This window comes from Mauremys reevesii, linkage group 9 (assembly GCF_016161935.1).
Source record: "Mauremys reevesii isolate NIE-2019 linkage group 9, ASM1616193v1, whole genome shotgun sequence".
In the NCBI taxonomy this organism is placed as follows: Eukaryota; Metazoa; Chordata; order Testudines; family Geoemydidae; genus Mauremys; species Mauremys reevesii.
The window spans coordinates 18,189,709-18,215,599 of record NC_052631.1 but is presented as its reverse complement, the minus strand read 5'-3'; the positions used below and the strand labels follow the sequence as shown (position 1 = coordinate 18,215,599).

Here is a 25,891-nt window from a genome sequence, read left to right as displayed (position 1 = left end):
GACACAGTGTTGTTTTAAGTATCATAAGGATAGCCATGTTTGTGTTGTTTTACTAAGCCTGTTGATAGATAGAAACAATGACCCAAATTCTATCCCTTTATGTATTTACAGAGCAACAATAACTTTGGTATCTAGGCTTGTGGCAACACTATGAGGAAGTTAGCCCAATTTCTCTAAACTAGGTGTCAACTGACCCCACTCAAATCAGTGTGATGTTAACTCTTAAGCCTAATGGCATTAATTTAAATGTCATCATTGTTAATTGCACTGCTAACCATGTTTTCAGAAACTAAAAACCACTCTGGTATGATAGTGTTTGGATCCTGAGAGGGTGTGTGAGTAGCGTAACAGCAGATCTTCCCCATCAACCCCTGGTTGCAATCCCCTTTTGAGCCAATAGCAATATCATTAACCACAATATATACATAGTAAAATCTATATTAAGGTATCTGTCCAATAGGCAATGACTGTCTTAAGCAACTACTTTAAAGTATCCTCATTCAATTTCTAGTACAATTTTTTTCGACATTTAGCTATGAACCACCTACAGTGGGTGACTGATTTTTTGCTGTTCCCTTCATTAGTCACTTATGACAGGTCTTATTATATTTGCATAAGTGTAGGATAGAGACATATGACTAAATGAAATCAGCACAGCATAGGAATGATGTAGTAATGGTATTTTACAAAATCCTTTCCCAGGGCAAGAAAAATGAAAGCATAAAATATATTCACACCAACAAAGTCAGCAAGCCAACAAATGAATGGGTTTAAGTTTAATTTTATTCAGTTTGTCTTCCCCTCCCTTCCTCCAACCTCTCTTAGGATTTCATGTTTCAATGTCCAACTACAAATTGTAAAAAGAGTTTTATACTTCAGATACATTCATCCAGCCCCACGCAGTACAAACAGAAAAAAAATACTACATATCTTTTAAATGATTAATTTTTAAAAAATAGTTGTATGTTTGTTAGGCCTGAATTTTTTTTAAAAAAAGTGTTGTTGCTCATCTCATTTTCAGAAACAAACTGAAATGGCTTGAAAGGAAGACACCAAGAATTTGGGTGTGATTTTCAAAAATACTCAGGGTTGACCTAACTTTGCTTCCTTTGAGATTCACTATTGACACTTTTGACAGCGTTAAGCCCACAATGAGCGCTTTTAAAAAATCATATCCATTAAGTCAATACAAAAGGACTGCCTTCTGAACCAAAAGAACCAGATGGGTGATGCACAGAGACTCATAATCTTTCAGCAAATTTTTCCAATGGTCTGAATAGCAGAGGATAGGCAGATAGAAGGTACTAAACATTCAGTACTCTGTAGATCACCACAATCCTGCATGTTATAATATTATCATCAATAACAATAGTAATTTATATAGTGCCATAAATGTATATATACTATAAACATGATACACGATACACAGAGTTTTTGCAAAATCTAGGGCTTGTCTACAGCTGCACTTCTGTAGCTCTTCGATGTACTCACTACCTACTCTATTAGTTAAAATGGTCAGGGAAGCAACCCCAACTTCTGTCTGCTAGAAGCTGGGACTTGACGACAGGCTAGGGTGACCAGACAGCAAGTCTGAAAAATCGGGACAGAGGGTGGGGGGTAATAGGAGCCTATATAAGAAAACACCCCAAATATCGGGACTGTCCCTATAAAATCAGGACATCTGGTCACCCTACGACAGGCATTGACTCACTCGATAGTTGCCTTCTTCTGCTCACTCCTTCTGAAGAATCTGGAACCAGCCACTGTTCTAGGATACTGGGCTAGATGGACCATTGGTCTGTCCATTCTTGTTTTATGCTAATGTGAAGAGTTCATCCACCGGTGTAGGTAATCCACCTTCCTAAGATATGATAGTTAGGTTGACAGAAGAATTCTTCAGTAGTCCTAGCACTGTCTACATCAGTGATTAGGTCGGGTTAATTACACTGCTCGAGTGGATATTTTAAAACCTTGAATGCAATAGCTGGGTTGACCTAACTTTTTAGTGTAGACACGTTGTAGTTAACGATTTGCATTCCTTACTTTATGTATGGTAATTGCCTGTCCAAAAAACTGATGGCCTTTTGATTGTGCAGGTTGTAATCCAGGAAACTGGTCTTCCAATAAGTTGTGATAAAAGTTCTGGTACTGACTTCCAAGAATTTGTACAAGAAATGTATATCCCCTAATACAGTGTTTCCCAAACTTGGGATGCCGCTTGTTTAGGGAAAGCCTCTGGCCGGACAGGCCGGTTTGTTTACCTGCCGCGTCCGCAGGTCCGGGCGATCGCGGCTCCCACTGGCCGCGGTTCACCGCTCCAGGCCAATGGGGGCTGCTGGAAGCGGCGCAGGTTGAGGGACATACTGGCTGCCACTTCCAGCAGCCCCCATTGGCCTGGAGCGGCGAACCGCGGCCAGTGGGAGCCGCGATCAGCCGGACCTGCAGATGCGGCAGGTAAACAAACCAGCCCGGCCGGCCAGGGGCTTTCTCTAAACAAGCGGTGTCCCAAGGTTGGGAAACACTGTCCTAATCAAAAGGGTGAACATATTTTATCAGCTAAAGTGCTTGTTGCAAAAGAAGCTGTCAGTCTTTTTTCTCGGAGTTTACATCTTTATTTTCATCTGCTTCTCCATCATCTTAGTGTTATCCAGATCTCTTCAGTCTGCCAAAATGGACTATGAATTTCACCAAAGCCTGCTGTCTCAGGAGAATTCTGATAATACTTCCTTCCAGATGGACCAAGGATAGCATCTTACTGTATTTTGTGGCATTTTGCTTCCCATTCAAGCCAGAACCAAGAAGTACAGATTAATGGGGAAATAGTCATACACATTTTTGTTTTGAATCCACAAAAAAGATTCAGTTAGAGTTTGTGGAAAACATTAGGAAGGATTTTATATGAACCAAACCTGGGGCTCAGTCCTACAAACCTAAGGGCCCACTTCTGCAAAATAAGGATCTCCTTCAGCTCCCAATGACTTCACTGAGGGACTTGCCAGAATAATGACAACACACTACAGGATAGGGCCTATGTTCTACAGATTGTAATTTTTCTACCTAATCAGGACAACTGAGGTTATATTTCTGGTCTTTGGTAAACTGATGCGACTGACACTATGTTGAATCTAGTCACTTAGGAGTAAATCTGAATCCATCCTTCAATGTGCAGGGAGCTCCTCCCTACAATGAATCTGGGCTAGTTCCACTGGGTGAAAAGGGACAGAATTATTCAAGGGTGGGGGTGCTCAGTGGGCATTTGCATCCCCTATCCAGAGCCCAGCTCCACAGGGAAGTCTTGCACAGGGCAAAGAGAGAGAGAGAGATGATCAGGGAAAGGCTGGCCCTGGCTGTGGATCCGTTACTTTGAGCCTTTGCTCCCTGATGAGTGGGATCACGGACAGCAGAGGTGCTACACAGACTGGCTCCACAGTGGTTCTATAACATAGGGGAAGGATTTTTTTTATCCCTGGCTCCTAGTAGGGAATATTAATGTATGAATACATGGGCTGTGTGGTGATTCCCAGGGACTGGGCCTTAAAGAAGCAATTATTCAAGGTTTAATAACTCTCTTAAAAAACCCTTTGATTTAACAAATGGTTAATATTTGTTGTGTCCAGAAATGTTATCATCTGTTTATGTCAACTAAATTACAACTGAAGCAAGGTTCATAATGCAGTGACATTGCCGCTAAAGATCTACATCAGTTGTGCTTTCCAGACAATATTATAAAATACTGATATTTCTATTTTAAAAAATTACACTTTCTGTAATAGATTACAATGTTTCCTTGAAGTGAGACTTTAAGCTGCTAGTGTTTATGATAACATGTACATCATTAATCTTCATACTTTAATATCTATAGTCCTATTTGACATACTCTGAAGCTTTAAAAGGGTATGAGTGCCTTATATTGTTTATTGAGATACAAGGTAGAATATAAACTAAAAGATCTGGGGAATCAATATTATATTCATGACATTTTGTTTAATTTACATAATATGCTTTATTGCTAAACACGTTAGATAGTTACTGGTATGTTTACCTTGATCAATGGTAATATGGACATTCTCGAAAGGGTAAACCTATTAATTAGAGACCTGCACAGCTTTCCTTCTTGCTAGTGTAATCATTAAATTGATTTTTCCAGTCCATCATGTAATTGTTCCAGCGATGGAATCCAGCTTTCCATTCTCTTTCTGCTTCATCAATATTTCCTGTAAAACACATAATGGGTTGTATTAATCTAAATTTGAATCTTTTTTACATTAATTGAAAAATAATGTTGATTACCAGTGCCATTTTCCTCTAGATGGCACAACAGTTTCTCCTCCCTCTCTTTCATCCCCAACTATTGGAAATTCAGTGGCTAACATTTTAGCACTGCATCAGAAAGTAGTGAGTTAAAATAAAGAACTATCATTCTGGCACAATCTTAGGTATTATATATTTATGAAGATGAATTTGCTCTCTTTACATTGTATATATGTTTATCAAATAAACATGTATTATTTATCTCAGCTTTCAAAAGCAACCTCTGTTTATTTTAATCAAAATAGAATGATTTAATACATAGTTTACAGTGCAGCCTAGAAACCCCAAAAAGGATCATATCTCCACTGTGCTAGGTGCTTGTGATAGAGTATATAATCCCTACAGTGGTATGGAAGGGGTTAAGTAGCTGCTTTGGGCTGGAGTGGCACTGCCCTCCTCACCTGCAAATCATTCCAGGACTGGAGGAGTTGTTAAAGGGAGGGAACTCCACTCAGGTGGGGTAACCCTGGAAAGGAAACAGACTGTTGAATTTCTCCAGCCCCAGGAGAGGGGACAGTCTGCAGAAAGAGGGTGCAGATCACCTGAGCTAAAAGGGAGAGATGGGGACTGAGACTTGCACTGGAGCCCAGTGAACCCTGAAGTGGACAGTAATTCTCCCAGGGCCCTCTGAAGTAACAACAGCCCATGTTCTGGAGGGAACTGCTGACAGATTTTTCTTTTCCTTTCTTTTGTTTAAGGTCATTTGCTGCCTGCAGGCTGTTTTGTTGAATCACCTGAGACCCTGAGAGGAGATGAAACAACCAAGAGGCCTTGGCCAAAGAGATGAGCTCTGGCTTGCTAAAAAGATACATCTTGCAGCACCTGTTGGGGTGGGGGCAAGTGAACTCACGCCTGCACTCCTCACATAGCTCCTATATGGGGCACGCTACCACTGACAGATTTATGCCAGGGCTGTACAAAAACATAGATACATGGTGGAATCACGGCTCCATTCAAGTTAAGTCTGTTGCAGAGAAGCTAAATGAAATCTTTGCACCTGAGCCATTCTTTTTAGGTAATATATCAAAGGAATTATCCCAGATTGAGGTGTCAGTAGAAGAAGTTTTGGAACAAAATGATAAATTAAACAGTATCAGTTCTCCAGGACTGGATGATATTCATCCAAAGGTTCTGAATGAACTCAAATATTAAATTGAAGAACTACTAATTGTGGCATATTACCTATCACTTAAATCAGACTCTGTACCAGATGACTGGAAGATAGTTAATGTAATGCCAATTTTTAAAAAAGGCTCCAAAGGTGATGTTGGCAATTACGGGTTGGTAAGCCTAACTTCAGTACCAGGCAAATTGGTTGAAGCTATAGTAGAGAACAGAATTATGAGACCCATACATGATCATGATAGGTAAGAGTCAACACGGCTTTTCAGCAATCTATTAGAATTATTTGAAGGAGTCAACAAGCATGTGGACAAGAATGATCCTTGCAAGTTGATATGGTGTATTTGAACTTTCAGAAAGCCTTCTACATGGTCCCATACCGAAGGCTCTTAATAAAAGTAACCAGGATATGAGGAAAGGTCCTCTCAGTGATCTGTAACTAGTTAAAAACATAGGAAACAAAGGATAGGAATAATTGGTCAGTTTTCACAGTGGAGAGGGGTAAACAGTGGGGTCCCCCAAAGACCTGTCCTGGGATCGGTGCTGTTCAACATATTCATAAATTATCTGGAAAAGTGTTACACGGTGAGGTAGTAAAGTTTTCATACAGTAATAAATTACTTAAGACAAATCCAAAGCTGGCTGCAAAGAGTTTCTGCAGGATCTCACAAAACTGGGTGACTGGGCAAAATGGCAGATGAAATTTAATGTTGAGAAGTGCAAAGTGATATACATAATCCCAACTATACATACAAAATGATAGGGTCTAAATTAGCTGCTACCACTCAAGAAAGATCTTGGAGTCATTGTGGATAGTTCTCTGAAAACATCTGCTTAATGTTTTCATTAATGTACAGAATGTTAGCAACTATTAAGACAGGGATACATAATAAGACTGAAAATATCATTATGCTACTACATGGTATGCCTGTAGCTTGAATACTGAGTTCAGTTCTGGCTTCTCCATCTTAAAAAAAAAAGATATATTAGAATGTGAGAGGTACAAAGAAGGACAACAATAATGATTAGGGGCATGGAACAGCATCCATAAGAGGCAGATTAAAAAGACTGGGACAGTTCATCTTAGAAATGAGATGACAAAGGAGGGTTATGATAGAGGTCTATAAAATTATGAATGGTGTGGAGAAAGTTAATAGGGAAGAGTTATTTATTCCTTAACACAAGAACCAGAAGTTACTCAATGAAATTAATAATTAGCAGGTTTAAAACAAACATAAGGGAGTACTTCACAGTCAATCCATGGAACACTTTGAAAAGGGATATTATGAAGGCCAAAAGTATAACTGGGTTGAAAAAAGAATTAGATAAGTTCATCAAGGATAGGTCCATCAATGGCTATTAGCCAAGATGGTCAGGAATACCACCTCATGCTCCATGTGTCCCTAAACTTTTGACTGCTAGCAGCTGGGACTGAATGACAGTGGAGGGATCATTTGATAATTGCCCTGCTGTGTTCATTCTCTTTGAAGCATATGATAATGGTTATTGTCAGAAGACAGGTTATTGGACTAGATGGACCAATGGTCTAGCCCAGTATGGCCATTCTTATGTCAAAAGGGATAAAGTTTATTTGCAGGTCAGCTGAATTTTTTCAAACCTGTTTGGTATGGAAATCAGGTTGGTAATGTACTGATAAGAGACTTTTCAATAGATTTTAATGCCTTCCTAGTTTCAGTTATATCAAGAGTAATTCAGTACCTTTGCTTCTGGAGCAAAATGAAGGCAAAAAGAATGAAGATGTACAAAAAATAAAAAAAAATAGATGAACCAAACTTTTTGTTTTCAAAGCTCCAAAATAGTTAGGGCTTCACTAAATTTGAGTTTTGGGAAAAATTCAGATAATTTCTTATTTTCTCCTGGCCAGTTTTCTCAATAACAAAAAACTCCAAAGCTTGTGCTTTTCCAAATGTTGATAATATTAAAAAACTTTTTTTTGGTCAATAAGCTATGTAAATATGACTCATAAGACCTGTAAGGAGCAGATATGCACAATACTAAATGTTCTACTTTTACAGTCACTTTTCTGACCATCAGTGCTGCTCTCTGCATATTTTTTTTTTACTTTAAATAAGAAATCAGACTCTTAGATGAAGCCAGATTATTTGCAACTATGTCAAATGGATGGGTAATTTAGCATTTGGACCATTACTAGTACTATTTTGAGAAAAACACCTGGATCTTATTGCTTTTCTTAGTCTTGATTATGATTATCCAGTCTAATTTATCCATGCAATGTTGCCCAATTATTGATTCAGGCAACTATTACATTTCTTCCTGAATATTTCAGGTACAGAGGCTCAGATATTTCTGAAGTCTTAATGACTGGAAAGTATTCATGCCCAAATATTTTATAAACTTGAATACATCTCCTGTCCACACATCTCTAATCAGAAATAATTGATTTGGATCATAAATTATGAGACACTTCAGTGCTACCTAACGGACATTAAAAGAAGTGAGTGAGCTATAGAAAATGGAATATGAGAAATTCAGACTTGCCACCATTATGAATCTAAAAAAGAAAGAGAGACACTAAAGCCCTGAAATAAGAACTTGGGTTCCCATTTGTTTGCTCTTTTTCAGCGATAAGATCAAAATTGAAGTCACAAGTCAATGCATCCCATTATCACCAACATCATCAATCTCTTTGAAGCAACCACCTGTGACTTAGATGGGCTGACAGAAAGAAGGCAAAAAGAGATTAGAGAATTCATCTTGACCAATGATTACAATTCAGAGCATGAGGTTACTCGAATTCACTACCATATAACAAAAGCCAACCAATGAATTAATTAATACATTTTAACAGATGCAGCAGCTTAAATGCAGTTTTATATGGTCAAATCTCCTTATATTTTCAAATCTCAAAAGGTTTTGTAGTCGATTATCGCAAAAGATTTGCAGGCCATGATTAAAAATAAAAATAATAAATTGTAAAAAATAACAATAAATAATTATGAACAATAGATACATAATAATTAACGTGATGGAGAGTCTTTTTTGGATCAGGCCTCTAATGCTCAGTTTGACAAAGCAAGAAAATAAAGTGTTCCATATACCCACAGATCAAACAGTTGACAGCACATCCCTTCCCACATTGCTTCGGTGATGTCACAGTACCCTAATTTCAGTGGAGTTACATCAGAGATAAATTTGGCTCCATGCCCTTATTTGCCCCTCTGTTAAATCTGCCAAAAGGGCACCAGTTGTGAATGTATTTTTGTGTTATGGACACTAGGAGCTGGACAGAGGTCACATAACAGTTATGATATAGTATAATTTAGTAGGAAACATAAGTCAGGAGTAATGTTTTCTTCCTACCCAGCTGCTATTAGTACCTGCAAATATATTCCTGACTCTTAGCTCTGATAAATATTAAGAACTGTCCAGGTACAGGGGTCTGCAGGATGAGGTGTATTTTGAAATCTCTCCTGGATGTTCTTTAGTCATCCATACAATTTCAGAAGAGCTGGGGAGCTTTAACCCACAAAGCAGCTTTTTTTGTTTGCTTGTTTGTTTTTAAAGAAACGAGATTTTTATTGTCTTCTTCTTCTTCTTCTAACAGTCAGTAGAAATGTTCAGATGGTACAATATTGTAATGTTTTACCTCCCTTACTAACTAGGTTGCAGGAGGGTGGGGCTAGACAAATTAAATGAATGGACAGAGGATTTTAGGGGCCATATCCTTCCACCCTTTTATTAAGTATTGCCTTACTCTGAGACTAGTCCCACTAGTCCCATGAGTAATGGTTGCTGAATCTAACCCAAAGTAATATGGAAACTGGTTCTGATATTGAACTTTCTGACTTGTGGCATAAGAACATAAGAATGGACATACTGGGTCAGACCAAAGGTCCATCTAGCCCAGTATCCAGTCTTCCGACAGTGGCCAATGCCAGGTGCCCCAGAGGGAATGAACAGAACAGGTAATCATCAAGTGATCCATCCCGTCGCTCATTCCCAGCTTCTGGGAAACAGAGGCTAGGGACACCATCCCGGCTATTCCTGGCTAATAGTCACTGATGGACCTATACTCCATGAATTTATCTAGTTCTTTGTTGAACCCTGTTATAGTCTTGGTCTTCACAACGTCCTCTGGCAAAGAGTTCTACAGACTGATTGTGCATTGTGATACTTCCTTTTGTTTGTTTTAAACTTGTTGCCTATTAATTTCATTTTGTGACCCCTTGTTCTTGTATTATGAGAAGGCATTTTAATGATCTACATACAGCTGATTATTTGTCTAATGTATAATGCTTTTGAATACTATTTTCGTACATGTAAAATGTTCAAGCTTAATTCTTAGTTTTCTTAGGATATTTTTCTTAGCACATTCACAAAATCCACTGATAGGACTATTCTGACATTTTATCTTTGTTTTGTTTCTTCATAGGTAATATAGAATGACACAATCTTGCTATAAATTAAAAAAAATAAATTATATTTTTAAAAAGACCAGAGTAAGTAATGGAGTAGAAACTGAAAGTTGTTCTGCCTATAGCCAGCTCAAGGGGAAACAGACAATGTGGTATTTAGGCTCTGGATGCATTACAGGTTCTTGGAGTGTTGGAAGGAACATTCATTTGGATACATAATATTTTGATCGTTAATATCTGTTAGAACTGGAGGGTGTTCAAGAGTTAACAAACTTCTTTTGAGTAAATTAATCCATTATTCTAGTTCCTATTCCTTACAGGTAAGGACTAGTGTCTTCTGGCTCTTAAACCTGATAACCCTTTTAGAATCTGTCATCAGGAGGAGTACTGTGAATTGTGCCAATGCTAGTACCCTCAGACTAATCTTTTTGCCTTGTGCATGCTGAATATTTAAGTCTGTTCCTCCCATGATATTGAGTTTCCTGAGTTTTTCTTAAGGCCAGTGAGAGGTTGAGAGCTCTCAGTGTCCTGCGGGAGCCTGTCAGCTCCCTGCAGAATTGTAACCTGAGAATCAAGAGCACACACCCGACAAGTCCAGGGCCCAATTTATTAGGGTACTTGTACTGTCAGAACAAATATATATATCACTGAGGACCTTAGTTGCAATATATATATATATATTGCAACTAAGGTCCTCAGTGATAGTGTGGTAATCCACCGCAAGGTAAAGACACTAAGAAACCCCCAAAACTGTACCAACACTAAATACTCTAGAAATATTCAGAGACTGGCATTTCCATTTGTGTCTCTTTTTGCTATCTGGATGTGTGAAATTTTTTTTCTCTTATTAATTTTCTAAATTTGCAGCCCTACTATAAGCTTTGCCAGCTCTGGGCATTTTGCTTCCCTAGGAAACTGGAAAAGATCCACCCTTGCAGCCTGGAGTCACTAAACATTTTGCTGTCTCTTATATTTTACTACTTTAGCCAACTGTCTGTCTTGCTTAGTGTGTGGTAGAGCCAGCTTTGCTGTTGAGCAGCACTGGTGCTGGTCATTATGTAGATAGGAGATCTCAAAGTAATAAACAGGATAGCAGAGGAAGATGAGTTAGTAGGTGGCTCAGTACCAAACTGATTCCCTAGCATGGTGACAGAGGACACTGTATGGCTGAGGTGGCATTTTCAGATAAGGCATAAAACTGAGGCTCTGACGACTTGAGGTAATTAAAATATTCAACTGCACTTTTAGCAAGAGTAGACATGTCAGTTTGGGTGTCCTCTTCAGATTACAGTTGGAATCATTACACTCCTGTCTACCTAAATTCCAGCTGCACTTTCAACTGGATATCATATTTTTCTTCACTTCTGTCCTAAATGCTGTGCAGTGTTGCTGTCCATTAAAGCAGTTGTGACTTTCCACCTAAGAGGTGGCAGTGTTTCAATGTTGAGTAAGGTGATCTGCAGATGTATCTCTGTCTATGGTATGTAAAGTCCTTTGGGAACTAAAGAAATACAAAATAATATTTTTGAACTTAGTGTTTCATTGAAAGGAACCTTTGCAATGAAAGGTTTCAGAGTAACAGCCGTGTTAGTCTGTATCCGCAAAAAGAACAGGAGTCCTTGTGGCACCTTAGAGACTAACAAATTTATTTGAGCATAAGCTTTCGTGGGCTAGAGCCCACTTCTTCGGATGCATGGAATGGAACATATATTGAGGAGATATATACACACATACAGAGAGCATGAAAAGGTGGGAGTTGCCCTACCAACTCTAAGATGCCAATTAAGTAAGGAAAAAAAAACTTTTGAAGTGATAATCAAGATAGCCCAGTACAGACAAGTGCATCCTAGGAAGTTTATCAGTGGAAACTAAAACGACTTTTTCCTCACAGCTGGAAGAGGTTGTGTAGGAAACATAAATATAGAAAGGTCTAATGTTTCTGTTCTAAAGACAGGCAGTGCCAAAACAACACCACCCACTAACAACATTCAGTCTCCTTCTTTTACTTTTGTTAAGAGTACGTTATGAAATCTTTCAAAAAATATTTTAAACGTGCATATTAAATTAGGGATTAAAAGAAATGATTTATGGTATATCAAGAAACATACTTTCATTTCTCTAGGCAGATCGTGAAAGGTGGTTTGTGATCCTTCCCCACCCAAGGCCATGAAAGGCAACTCTGCTGGGCTGCCAAGAGATGCTGAAGCATGTGTGTTGATATAAATCGTGTCACAGAACATTTGGTATACACAGTACATTCGTATATCAATAACATCATCCAAACAGATGGAGTATACAATTATCATTTTTATGAGTAATGCCTGATGATCAAAACGCAGATTAAACCAAGTCTGTGTAGATCTGAAATACCCACTTCTTGCCTGAAAATGACCCAAATTCGCACAAAAAAAATATACTTGCTATTTTGTAAAATCTCCCACGTAGTCACCAAATGGCAGGGTGTCATGTAAGAGACACAGCAAAGCATCACCCAAACAGCAAATAATACATTGAATTGGTTACAAATGCTGCTTCCTTTCCCTTTTTTTATTTAATAAAATGAGATCTGATGCTGAGAGCTACTGAACATCACCTACAACATACTGATGAGCCCAACCAACTTCTATTGAAGTGAATGGGAATATTGCACTCAGATAATGTGGCATAGTATAAGAGCCTAAATAGATCAGAATAGATTAAAACAAATGGTTTTAACAGACAATTTGAGACCATTCCCATGATCCAGTCCTATCCCTTTAGATTCTGTGATTTCAAATCCAGTAAACCGCAGTGATATGATCTCAATCAAGTATAAAAATATTGGTCTGATCCTGCTCCCTTTGAAGTAAATGGAGAAAGTAATGATGATTTCAGTAGGAACACGATCAGAACTGTAATAGACCAAAGGGCACAAAATGGGAATGAATTAACCATTTCAGAAAAACAGAACAAAAACAAACTTTTGCCATCATGAACACTTACCCACTTCTAGAGCCAACTTCTAGATCCAACCTTAAACTGAACTTTATGGAAGGATGTGAAATTATCACTTAACCTTTTCAAAACCTGATTTTATTTTCACACATTTCTTTCCTTCTAGGCTTAGATGAGGGTTGGAACTCCAAAAACATTTTTATAAAGACTGTTCCTGAAAAATATCCAGAGGCACACAACCTTGACCTGTACCATTGGCTCACTAAAATGCAAGATACCAGAACCCTGACAAGAAAATCAGTTTTCAGGAGATATCTAGCCAGTTATTGAAGTCTGAATGGATTTGGATAGGATAGCAAAGTTTCCAAAGTTTTTAGTCTTCATGACTAAACCCAAACTCCAAACCTCACTGAAACCATAACTCCAAACCTTGTGACAATTCTCCATCACTAATAAAAAGTTATTAAAAGCGATTTAGACAAACACTGCAAAAGCACTATGCAAACAATCTTAATTAAAATCCAGTGGTATTTTGCACTGGCCAAACCCTGAGGTATCTCCATTCTTTTTACACAGTCTTTACATAACAACTGCATGGTTGTCACCAGAGATTGAGCCCTGGAACTCCAGAAATAAATCACAAGCATCTACAGCTTGGTCCTAAAGAACCAAATCCCCCAGCTGGCAGCAGCAGCAAACTCACAGCCTCTGTGGATTAGGTACAAAGGGTAGAGAAAACTCATTCTAAGCATCTGCAGCCTTTGGCAGTTCTAATCCCAAACAAGCTCCCATTTTTGGCCATCATGGTCATCACTGGGGACTGAACTTGGTACCTCCAGCATTAACAGCCTGCTGCACTACAGCTTCAACAAAAGCCTCTCAGCTGGAAGCAGACATATCTGTTCTCTGTGGATCAGACACATTTAGGGTTGCATAACACACTGACGAATAACAAGGCAAACTACTGCTGAAGTGAATGAGAGTTTGCCCAAGAAAAGACATCAGGATTTGATTCCATTGAAATAACCTTTTCAAATATAAGCTTTGAGATTCAAATTAAAATACAGTGCTACTATCAGGAAAGTGAGCTTGTATTGAGCAGCATACTCTGTGTGTGTATATTTACCAAAAGTTTACCTGTCATTTCCAGGACTTTGGGAAAAAATACATTCCAGAATCGACACTGCTGGGCACGTAATTTTGTATATATCTTTGAAGCTTCGGTGTTTAATGTTAAGTATTTTTGTTCAGCTGTAGTGAAGATTGGCCATCTGGTTCCATTAATCCGAGTCTCATTTGGAGTTCTAAATGATTAAAGAGAAATATTTCATTTCTCATGGGAAATTACCTGTGCACATCAATAGAATAAAATTATACTATTGACAAGTTATATTATTTCAGACATCAATATGTTAGTTTGGAATTACTGGAGCACCTTTGTACATGATAGAAATAAAACCACCACCCAAAACAGTAAAACTTTAAATTTTTCGTATCACTAAGTTTAATTAACAAAAGTAAAATTAAATATATTCAGATTAGTTTTTGGTTTTTTTCTTATCCTAAAGGAAAAATGAAGTTAATAAAACCAACCTACATAAATTGCATATGTTGAACCCAGAAGATCTAATAAAAGATACAAATCTGTTACAGGTGACCCCAAAACAGTAAAGCTAGAAGCTTGCATTACATATATTTTAATTTAAATGCTAATGTCTAATTCTAATATGAGTCCATTGGATTGCATTGTTCAGGTAGGTATGAAGGGTCTACAAGTAAAGGTTTACATCTGTGTAAATGAAGTGACTGGAATCCACCCTGGTTAGAGCAAAGTCCAAGAGAAGAAGATAATATCTTTTGTGTTAGAAGAAAAGGCCCTTAACTACAATGTGCTAAATACCTCCATTGTGTTACTGAGCACACTGAATCACAACTCATTCTGAAAGCAATGAGAATTAAAGGGTGCTGAGCATCTAGCAGGATGTGATTAGCTTCCAACAGGAACAGGACCATGATTATTATCAGTTGTAGTGGTGGGGTATAATATATATATATAAGGGGGATATAAACTGAATTTAAGGGATATGGTTTTTTTTTATAATAATTTTTTTTTTTTTTGTTTTTCAGAGAGGGGTGAGTTTTATAGTGTAGGAACAGATAGGACTTGATGAAAAAGAAGTTGGTTTAAGTTTCAGAAGAGAGGAAGTCTTAAAATCATTTATTGGTGCAGAGGATGATTACATAAAGACCGGATGATTATGAATATGATGAAAATAAAAAATAAAAGGCTAGGAAGCTTAGACAAAAAAAAAAAAATAAAAATAACCACTACTTCAGTGAAGGAAAAAAAAAAAACTTTTGCTTTCTTTGCTGGAAACTGATGCCTAGGAGTCTGGACTGTCTTCACCTCAGGTAGTTAGTACAATGGTGACGCACTGGACAGTAGCCTTTCCTGTCCTGAGGATGCATTATGTACACAGGACAGTCTCCTGCCTCCACATCAGAAGTCTTTTTCATGGTCTGAGGGCAATTCCAACCACATGCAGCTTCCTGAATAGCTGTTGAGGAGGAGGAGTGGCATTCAATATGGAAAAGTAAATAAGAGGAGTACATGGTTCAGGCAATAAGTGACCTCTTTCAGAGGACAAAAATAAGAGAATCCCAAAGGGTACGGGATTCAGATGGGTTCTGTTTACCAGTGATGGGGATGGGAGTGGTTGAAGGATAAGTAATATTAATATCCAGTTATCTAAATATTGCTAGAACGTCAGGCCTATTCTCTATATTCTGAATGAATCTAGTTATTGTCCCATCTCTAGTGTTTTGCTTTATTTTAAAGCATCGGGTACTGGCCCCTGGTGGAGACAGGATATTAGACTAAAAGATCCATTAATCTGATCTGGCATGGCAATTTCTATGTTCCTAACTTGCTCACTTCTTTACTAATTCTGCTCTTATTAACTTATGGAACCTTTTTAACTGCACATTTATTTGTGGCTTCTGAAAACAATGACTTAAACAGAGTTGACTTGTACTTCAGTTCAAAATCAGACCACTAATAGTGCTGTCAGTATTCATTTAATAGCCTTTATGCTATAAAATAAATCATGACATTCCAAAATGTAATTTACAGATAACAAGGAGGTTTATGCCTATGAATGCAGATATACTTTACTAAAAATGATTGAAAACATGATCAGATTAATACAGTATATTGCCATACCAGAACATGCTGATTATAACATTCTCTCTACGTTGCTACAGCATTTACCATCTTAACTAGAAATGTACTGTAGCTCCCTTCTTACTGAAAACTTCCAGAAAATTAAAAAAACAAACAAACAAACAAAAAAACCAGTTCCCAGCTACAACGATGCAAAGAGACCACAGGATTATAATATTTTTAATTTGTAACAATTATTTAGGTTTGTAATCTATCTGCACACATCACACCTATTTTTCATTCCTTCTTGCTAATAATGTTGCCATGAACAGTGTAACTCCCAATATAATCTGGGAAATTCCATGGTTTATGGAGTTAATACAGTTAATACAAATATATCTTAATACAGTTAATTTGATGTTATGATTGCATGGGCAAAAACTCAAGTGCCAAGCAATGACAAAAATTAGGTTGTATGCACAGCCTGAACTCTGCCCCCTTGTGGAAGCAGAGTTCCACGTAACTTGTGAGAGCCTGGTCCTGCTGAAAATTTTATGTGTAGGACTCATCGTGATCCATGGAAACCTGACTCCAGTTTCAATGGCTGTCTATCTCCAAAGTCTCCTCTTCACCATCTCCCCAAAATTCCCACTCCCTAGTCAACCCCAATTCCTGAGAAATTCCAGATGCTTCTTCCCCAGGAAACTCCACAGTTTGCCCACATACTAAAGAGCAAAGGAAGGGAGAAGCCACTCCTATGTTCATGGGTGGCAGGTGAACTGTTGGCTCAGGGAGGCTAGTCCCTCAGACCTGCTCCTTCTGCCAGAGGCCTTGCCCCTTCCATGCCCACTGCTGGATCCCAGAGCTCCCCCACTGCAGCCGCTGGCCCCCGCCCCAGGCTAGCGCCTCCAGCCCTGGAGTGCCTCTCCTCCCCCAGGCCCAGAGTGCCAGGAGGCTGAGCAGTGTGGCCCCAGTCCCCCAAGCCCTGGAGGCCGGGCAGCATGGCCCCAGACCTCCCCCTCCCCTCCCAGAAGTCCCAGCCCCAAACCCCCTAGCCCTGGAGCACTGGGAGGCTGGACAGTGCGGCCCCAGCCCCTCTAGCCCTGGAATACCAGGAGGGCAGGCAGCACGGTCCCACACTTTGCAAAGTAACCACACTTTGCACTTGTCTTTACTGAATATCATTTTGTTGAATTCAAACCAATTCTCCAATTTCTCAGGGTTGTTTTGAATTTTAATCCTGTACTCCAAAGTGCTGGCAACCCCTCCCAGCTTGATGTCATCCACACATTTTATAAGAATATTCTCCATTCCATTATCCAAGTCATTAATTAAAATATTTTACAGTACCGGACCCAGGACTAACCCCTGCAGGCCCCCACTAGATATGGCCCCCTAACCTGACAACAAACCATTGATAACTACTCTTTGAGTATGGTCTTTAAACTAGTTTTGCACACACCTTATAGTATTTTCATCTAGGTCACATTTCTCTAGTTTTCTTATGAGAATGTCATGTCAAAAGCCTTACTAAAATCAAGACCTATCACATTTACAGTTTCTCCCCTATCTACACACTAAAAAAAAAAAAAAAAAAAAACAAGGTTGGTCTGACATGATTTGTTCTGGACAAATCCATGTTGGCTATCATTTATAACTCTCTTATCCTCAAGGTGGTTATAAATTTATTGTTTAATAATTTGTTCCAGGATCTTTCCAGATATCAAAATTAGGCTGACTGGTCTTTATGGTTCCACAGGTACTCTTTGTTCCCCTTTTATTTTTACTTATGGTGGTGTAAATGAGGAGTAACTCCATCTGCATAGGTGAGAGGAGGATCGGCCCCTTTGTGTCTTGAACTATGCTTAGGAATTAAAAATCAAATGCACACCTACAAAATGGGGAATAACTGAATAGTCAGAAAAAGATATGGGGGGTGTAGTGAATCAGAGGTTGAATATGAATCAACAATGTGATGCAGTGGCAAAAAAGGCTAAATCATTCTGAGGTGAATTAATAATAGCAGTATTGTACGTAAGACCATGGTAGGTAATTGTCCCATTCTATTCAACACTGGTGAGGCAACAGCTGGGGTACTGTGTCCAGTTCTGGGTGCCACACTTTAAGAAAGATGTGGACTAACTGGAGAGAGTCCAGAGGACAGCAAGAAAAATGAGAAAAGGTTTTAAAACCTGATCTATGAGGAAAGGTTAAAAAAAAACTGGGCATATTCAGTCTTGAGAAGAAGATTGAGGGGAGACTTAGTAACAGTCTTCAAATATGTGTTATAAAGAGGAAGATGATCAATTGTTCTCCATGCCCACTTTAAATAGGAGAAGAAGTAATGGCCTTAATCTGCATCAAGGAAGATTTAAGTTAGATATTAGGAAAAAAATTCTAACTATAAGGATATTTAAGCATGGAATAGGTGTCCAAAGGAGGTGGTGGAATCCCCATCACTGGAGGTTTTTAAGAACAGGTTAGACAAACACTTGTCAGGGATGGTCTAGGTGTACTTGGTCCTGCCATAGCCCAGAAGGCTGACTAGATGTCTTCTTGAGGTCCCTTCCAGCCCTACATTTCTATGATTCTATTTTCCATTACATCTTTTTGTCTAAGAAAATGTCCTGAAACCATGGAGAGCTTCTCTGGGTTCTGACTGTGGCACCGCATCCTGTCATTCATGGACACTCATATGTTTCATGATGATAAGTCCTTAAAAAACATGAGGCAGCCAAACTTATTTCCTGGTCTCCTCAACATTACATTGATGAAAGAGAAACTGTTCCTTAGATTTGATCTCTGTCTTGAATTGCATGTCTGGACCAAGAAATTCAGGTGTCTCAGCCAACTTAGTAGGATCAGTTTCAGACAAAAATAGAGCCAAAATCTCATCAATATGTTGTGCCCACCCCACACAATGAGTGCAAACAACAGGGCAACGCTAGATTGTATTAAAGTCACATTCCCATACTTCATATATAGAGTACACATACAGGCCCTATTCTGCCTTTGAACATACACGTGCTCCCACTGAAATCTGTGGGCTTGATTTTAATCTCATTCTCACTGGAGTAATAGCAGAATAGCTATATTGAAGTCACAGGAGCTAGACTAGAATTACATCAGTGTAACTGAGATCAGAATCTGACCCTTTGGACATTATATATCCATTAACTGGCAGCAAAATTTGCCCCTCAGGGTTCATGCATCATAAAACATGGCAGATTTGGCTTACAGAGGGAACTTTTAGAAAGCTATACAATTTTAACAGGGGTTGTTCATTGAGAATTTCTGTATATTCCATGCTCATATGTAGTAGGCCTAGCCAAAAAATAAAACTTCCTTTTAGCAACAAATTCTGAGGTTTCAGAATTGGTTTTCATTCTACTTGGAACCAAACAGGACACCTTTCAAAATTTTTGGAGATGAAGAACTATACCCCAGAATAGCCAATGCCCCACGGTTAGGCCATTACATGGGATGTGGGAGGTCAAGGTTTTAAGTCCCTGCTCTTCCTGATTCAGGGCAGGGACTTGAACCTAAATCTCCCACATCCCAAGGCAGAGCTCTAACCACACTCTTTCTGTGATTTTGACCAGAAATTCCATCCTGGACTTGAGAAACCTTCCCAATGAAAGTTTCATCAAAACAGCCTTATTTCTACAAAAAGTTTCAGTTTTGATGAATCTGCATTAAAAAAAAAAAGTTTGGGCAAAAATCCCCGACTGGTTTTAATATTTCAACTTCTTTAGTAGAACAAAATTAACTTTGTTAATATGGAAATTGTGACATCCTCGCACACGGAGCTTTATTAATCATAATAAATATATTTCCATTACCTTATTTTTCTCAATAATATGATTGATACTATTTGAGAACACAATATAAGCATTCATTACATTTTTATTAGTATCTCCTCAGCATTACTTTTATGGATGATTTATCAATCTCACACCCAATTAGATCCAGTTAATCTAAGATGTGATGAACAGGGTATGGTCATCATTTTGCAACAACTCATTACATTTTTTTTACTAGCATTCAAGAAATGAATTCTCCAAGACCTGTAAATTAGTGCACTTAATTTCAGTGAAAGAGCTTCAGCTGGCTTTCTGCTTTGTCCTTTTACCATTTCCCAACACAAATATGCTGTTGGATGCTGAAATACTCCAGAAGAAAGTTTTCTATGCTCAATTTTACAAATTTCTTAGGGAAAGATACAGCTGAAAATGGCTTACAAGTGTTTAGTTATCCTTTAGCTCAAGAACATAAGAACAGCCATACTGGGTCAGACCAATGGTCCATCTAGCCCAGTATCCTGTATTCTGACAGTGGCCAATGCCAGGTGCCCCAGAGGGAATGAATAGAACAGGTAATCAGATGATCTACCCCTGTGGCCCATTGCCAGCTTCTGGCAAACAGAGGCTAGGGACTCTTCAGAGCATGGTTTTGCACCCTGCTCATCCTGGCTAATAGCCATTGATGGACCTCTCCTCCATGAACTTATCTAGTTCTTTTTTGAACCCTGTTACAGTCTTGGCCTTCACAACATCCTCTTGCAAAGAGTTCCATGGGTTAACTATGTATTGCTTGAATAAATACTTCCTTTTGTTTGTTTTAAACTTGATGCCTATTAATTTCATTTGGTGACCCCTAGTTCTTGTGTTAGGAGGAGGAGTAAATAATACTTCATTATTTACTTTTCTCCACACCAGTCATGATTTTATAGACCTCTATCATATCCCTCCTTACTCGTCTCTTTTCCAAGCTGGGAAGTCCCAGTCTTATTAATCTCTCCTCATATGGAAGCTTTTACTCAAATGCTTTCAGCACTGCTAGTAGCACATAGTAAAATAGATTTCCATAGCTTCTACACATAGCTATTTGGATTTGTGCATGTGTTTACGTGTGTATGTAATAAAATAGTCAGAAACTTCTCCATTCATATGTTGTACATGGGCAAAATATACACGTATTCCTCTTTAATAGGCTCATATGCTGAAACACTGCCCAACTCCTTATCTCTTCATCTGTGCCCTGAATCAGTCACTATCACATTTTTTACCATTCTATGAAACTGGGTGGGTAATTGTTCAAGGCTTCTATGGTGCTATAATAATAATAATAAACAGTGACCATGCTAGCCCTAGATTCCAATTTGACCCTGATCTTTAAACAGTTTCTTTAAGGGAGGAGGTGAGTGTGAATTTCTTTTTTATTGCTAGTTTTCATGATTTCCTCAACACCAGCCTGTTGTTCAGTGGGTCCTATTCTGCTGTGTGGTACCATGACAATGGGAAGCAAGAATGACTTCCGCCTCTCTTACATTCCCTATAGTTGATTTTACAAAGGCTGTAAGAACTATGAAAGTGGCTGGAATCCTTAGCAATGTTTGCTCTGTTTAGGTTCAGCAGCGAGTAAGGGTTGATAAACAAATGCTGCACCCCAGGGGCAAGTTGTGGGAAGAAAAATTATTGTATGGCTCTTGAATTAATATAGCTTATTTCCCATCTCAAGTAAGATCCCACTCTCTTCCATCCCACTTTTTCACAAAGAGGGACTGCCCTTTAGACAAGATCCAGGTAGGTTGAGCAAGAGGATGAGGGATCTTTCACCCCTGCTCAGCCATGGACAAGGGCACAATCTAGCCTATTGATTTCAGTGGGAATGTTAATGGGGTAGTGAACTACTCAGTGAGAGTAAGGACAACAGACTGTCTCTTTAGGAATAAAGAGACACAAAGAGCCAGACTTTAACACCTAGTCACTCTGGGGGAGTACTTCCATTAATTTCAGGGTAGTCAGAGACTACTTGATGAGAGTAAGGGTGGCAGAGTCTTGAAGTTTGAAGAAGGAATTAAGGACCATGGGATTGGGACCCCCAGCAATATTTCTTAACACTCAATTGTAGGCTAATGATTAAGTCACATTGCTGAGAGTTAACCATGCTGAGAGTTGAGCAAACTAGACAAAATATCTTTAATATCTTGACTAGGCTTTTGGGCAAGATGGATGAACAGTATATTTTATGGTCTGGAAGAGATGGTTTTGCTGTTTTCTCTCTCTTCCACTTGGACAGAAGGGCACTCTTAATTAGCTGGAGAGCTGAAGAGGAGCACCAGGCATGTTTATGCTGTTCCAGCCCTTCAAAATGTAACTAGCTGTGTGAGGCACTAGATCATTTCAGAGAGTGGCAGGAAGTGTTTGTTGCATTAGTCAGGCAAATGTATCCAGATGTCTCACATAATTTCTAAAGGCCATGATGCATGATATTTATACCTATTTTCACTTTCTAGTCACAACACAACAACTGCTAGGCTAATAACAATTCTGGGCTGTGGTTTGAGTCCCAGAGGGACTACAAACCTGTGACAGCACACATTTGCCTCATGTAAATAGCATAACACTTCCAAAGGTTTTTCTTAGACTGGAGGATGACGCTGGGAGCTAAACTGATATTTACCTGCCCAATCTTACTGAAAGGAGTTGCAGATTTGGTGTTAAACCTTGGTTCAATCTCTGCAAACCCTGATGAAACAATTTGGCCTATCTCCTGTTTTCCTCAAACCCAGCTATCAATTTCACACTATTCCTTGTCAAGTAGGAACTGGGGAGCACCACAAATTTGATAGCTCAAACCCCCTCAGATTGAGGAGCAATACTACTCAGTGTCAGAAAAAAAAATTAGTTCTGGAAACTCTGCTTCATGGCAGCATAGGCAGATGCTGAAGAATACTTCAAATGCTTGGGAAAATAAACACAAAAATATCCCCAGAAGCTCTAATTATTGTGTAAACTTTTCATTCAAGAAGAGGGGTCTGCAGGAATGTGAAAAGCTTTCACTGCATGAATAAATAGATTACAGTTGATGCCAATATCACTACCAATTGGGGCCACCTATGTGTGATTCAGTATAATGAGTTGACTCTCCAGATTTTTAAAATTCAGACAGCTATTCAGCACATTTTCCCAAGTCAACTAATCATTTACCTTCTAATAAAATGATCTGATGGGCTCACTGGGTAAATTCTTTCTACTGTGCCAAAATATTTTATATTAAAATGCCCTCTTCCGTCTCTCTGTTATTTCAGTAACTCTGAGAGAAAAGACAAGATGACAGAAGCATTTTGCTACCCAGTCTATTATCCAAAGTTTGTGAATGTGCCATTTAGAATAACAAGACTGTGGGAAGCACCACTCCTGAATAATAAAATGGTAATGTGACACACTATCACTTCACAAATACATAGACTACCTTTGATGTCAATATCATTACCAGCTGGGGCTACCAGTATGTGAGCTGGCATAATGACTATATTCTCCAGATTTTTAAAATTAACACACTTCTTCAGAATATTCCCACATCAGCTAATCAAATGATCTGATGGGCTCTCTGTGCAAATGCATCATGCCTAATATTTTATTCAAAAATGGTCTCTTAGGGGCTTTGATTCTCACAACGCTAAAATAAAAGACAAGATAACAAGTATTTCACTATTCTGTCTCTTATCCAAAGATTATGGATGGTGCCATTTGGAATAATGAGACTATAGTAAGTACCAGTTTGAAAAGTGGTAACTCCATTGGTGGCATTATCACCATGTGAAATATTTAGTGCGGATGGGAAAAAATGCACTAATATTATTCTTAAAAATCCAGTTCTCTTGCACTCTTTCCTACCTTGGGCACCTTTCAAACAACAAGCCACAGTCTGACCCCAGGTTCCTATAGCACTAGGTACATGTATAATGCAGGTAGTTTTAAAATATATTAATGTACTTGTTTCATCTAATTTAATTTGATCTCTGTAAGAAGAGATTTCTGAAATTTTGCATTGTTCCTTAAATGGAAGATGACACAAAAAAGCCAACCCTCTTAGGTCTTGATTCTGCAACCTTTACATTGAGTCTGACTTAGATGAATATTCACATTGAACTGAGTAGAAACACCGTGTGAGTACTATGTAACTTGAGTAAAGGTTGCAGAATGTGACCCTCAGTTACTTTCTATGGAAGTTTTTTATTGTTGTCCTCAGTCTTCTCCCCCTCCCCCCATAGAGTTTGTAATCTAATGACCAGGAAGGGGCTCAATTGCCTATCGTAAGAAAACTGCAGTATAACTGAGAGAGGAATATCAAAAGCAAACATTATTTCTTCCGCTGATCCCTGGAGCAATCTGTGTGATCCAGCTGGCTCTTATTTTAACTCCCAGAAACTAGAGAAGGACCTGACAGCTAGGCTTTCTATCACTTATACATGCTAAATAAGGCTCAGGATATTCCTTCCAGATTCTTACTTGATGACAACAGTGATGTGTATAAATGTCCGAAGCCATAAATTATTGTGGTATGCCGTATTCCACAGAAGTAACATTCTGCTGCTTCTCTTTTGATCTGATTCTGTTCTACTCTACAAAAGACTTAAAAAGTGCAACAAGCCACAAAAGTTGAGATGGTTCTTGTGGGTGAATTGCTTGGGTCTCATTTGTCAAGTTTTCTCACACATTAAATGTCCTCAAAACTGGTCTTCAAAATGTTGTGAGTAAAACAAATAAATAATGTATAGGGTCTAGGGAAGTCACTGTGGGCTACCAGGTGCAAAACCCTCTTAATGGACAATTAATCACTTAAACGGCTTGAATCGCAGGGGTTATTTTGAATTAAACCAAACTCTGCTCTGTTTTTAGATGTGTATTGGTTTAGAAAAAGATCCTTTCCTCCCAATATGCTCCAGGCCTTCTTATTTCCCAGCTGGTAGAACCTTTCTTTTCATGATCTCCTAACACATTTTCATACCTCCCAATCCCTCTGTGCAACCCCTTACCACAGGCCCCTAACTTAGGGTCTCTTTGTAGTGTCTTGGATAGGAAAGGCTTAGAACTGTGGAGGAGTAAGGAAAACCAAGACTGACATGAATGAATGAAATAATAATAATTAAAAAAATAGATGGGACATTTGAGGGTGTGGGGAGAGGAACTTTTGAGTATTTATGCAAATAGAATTTCCAAACATTTTTGAGGTTCACTCACCACTCTTTTAACAGACACTGTTATTAATCCATAGTTCATAATTATGCTGAGGGGCTTCAATGTGAAGGACAGTTAACATAGGCTGTCTAACACATACAAGAATAATCACATGTGTATCTCAGACTGTACTTGTGAGTATCTGCAAGTAAAGAAGCAGACCATTTTTCATCCTGTATCATCTTCCCCTTAACCTAAATGGAGCTGATACAGTACAGACCCATTTACACGTGAATCCGCTTAACACGCGGTAGCGCTATGCCTCCCAGTGCTACCTATTTAACACGCGGTACAGGAACTTGCTATGTAGCACTACGGATTTGCTCACTAACTCACTGACATAGAAATCAACAGGAAGTGCAGAGTGGAAACGTGTTGTACGTCTTTACCGCTGATGGGGGGCAAGGGACAGCAATGGTCCTTTGCTGTGGCAGCACTTTAATATTGCTGCCCCTTCCCTACCCCCCATTGGTGGCCCTGCCAGTAGGGACACTACCAGCAGCACCGCCGACGGGGGAGGCAAAAAGGGCAGGGACATTAAAGCGCTGCCGCGACAAAGGACCCTGCAGCGTTTTAAAATCTCTGCCCCTTTTGCCTAAAGGGGCAAAGGGAGCAGCTGCCCTGGGGCCGGCTATTTAAAAGGGCCTGGGGCTCTGGATGCCGCTACCACAGCAGCGGTGTCCATAGCCCCGGGCCCTTTAAATCAGCACGGGAATCCTGGGCGGCGTTGACCAGGGGGCCTGGAAGGGCTGGCTGGGGGATGCTGACCCCTAGCCCTGCCTCTTCCACCCCAGGCCCCACCCCTTCCAGGGGCCAGAGCCGTCCCCACTCTGTACCGGTAAGTGTCCTGAGTTACTTTCACCCCTGTGTAGTAATAATAATCTTTTTATTAGATTACACATTTGAATTTATATTCTTGCAAAGCATCGTTAATGGAT

At 39.0% G+C, this 25,891-nt stretch overlaps 1 protein-coding gene across 1 annotated transcript in view; it reads right to left on the bottom strand.

Moving 5' to 3' along the window:
* Nucleotides 1-2,485: 2,485 nt before the first annotated feature.
* Nucleotides 2,486-25,891, bottom strand: part of BCHE (butyrylcholinesterase) — a 43,160-nt gene continuing 19,754 nt past the window's right edge. Inside the window, exons 3-4 of the mRNA XM_039486937.1 lie at nt 13,902-14,068; nt 2,486-4,214 (exon numbers count right to left, since the gene is read on the bottom strand). Of these exons, the coding sequence (XP_039342871.1) occupies nt 4,090-4,214; nt 13,902-14,068 (292 nt within the window). The 3' untranslated portion in view covers nt 2,486-4,089. The remainder of the gene's footprint in view (nt 4,215-13,901; nt 14,069-25,891) is intronic.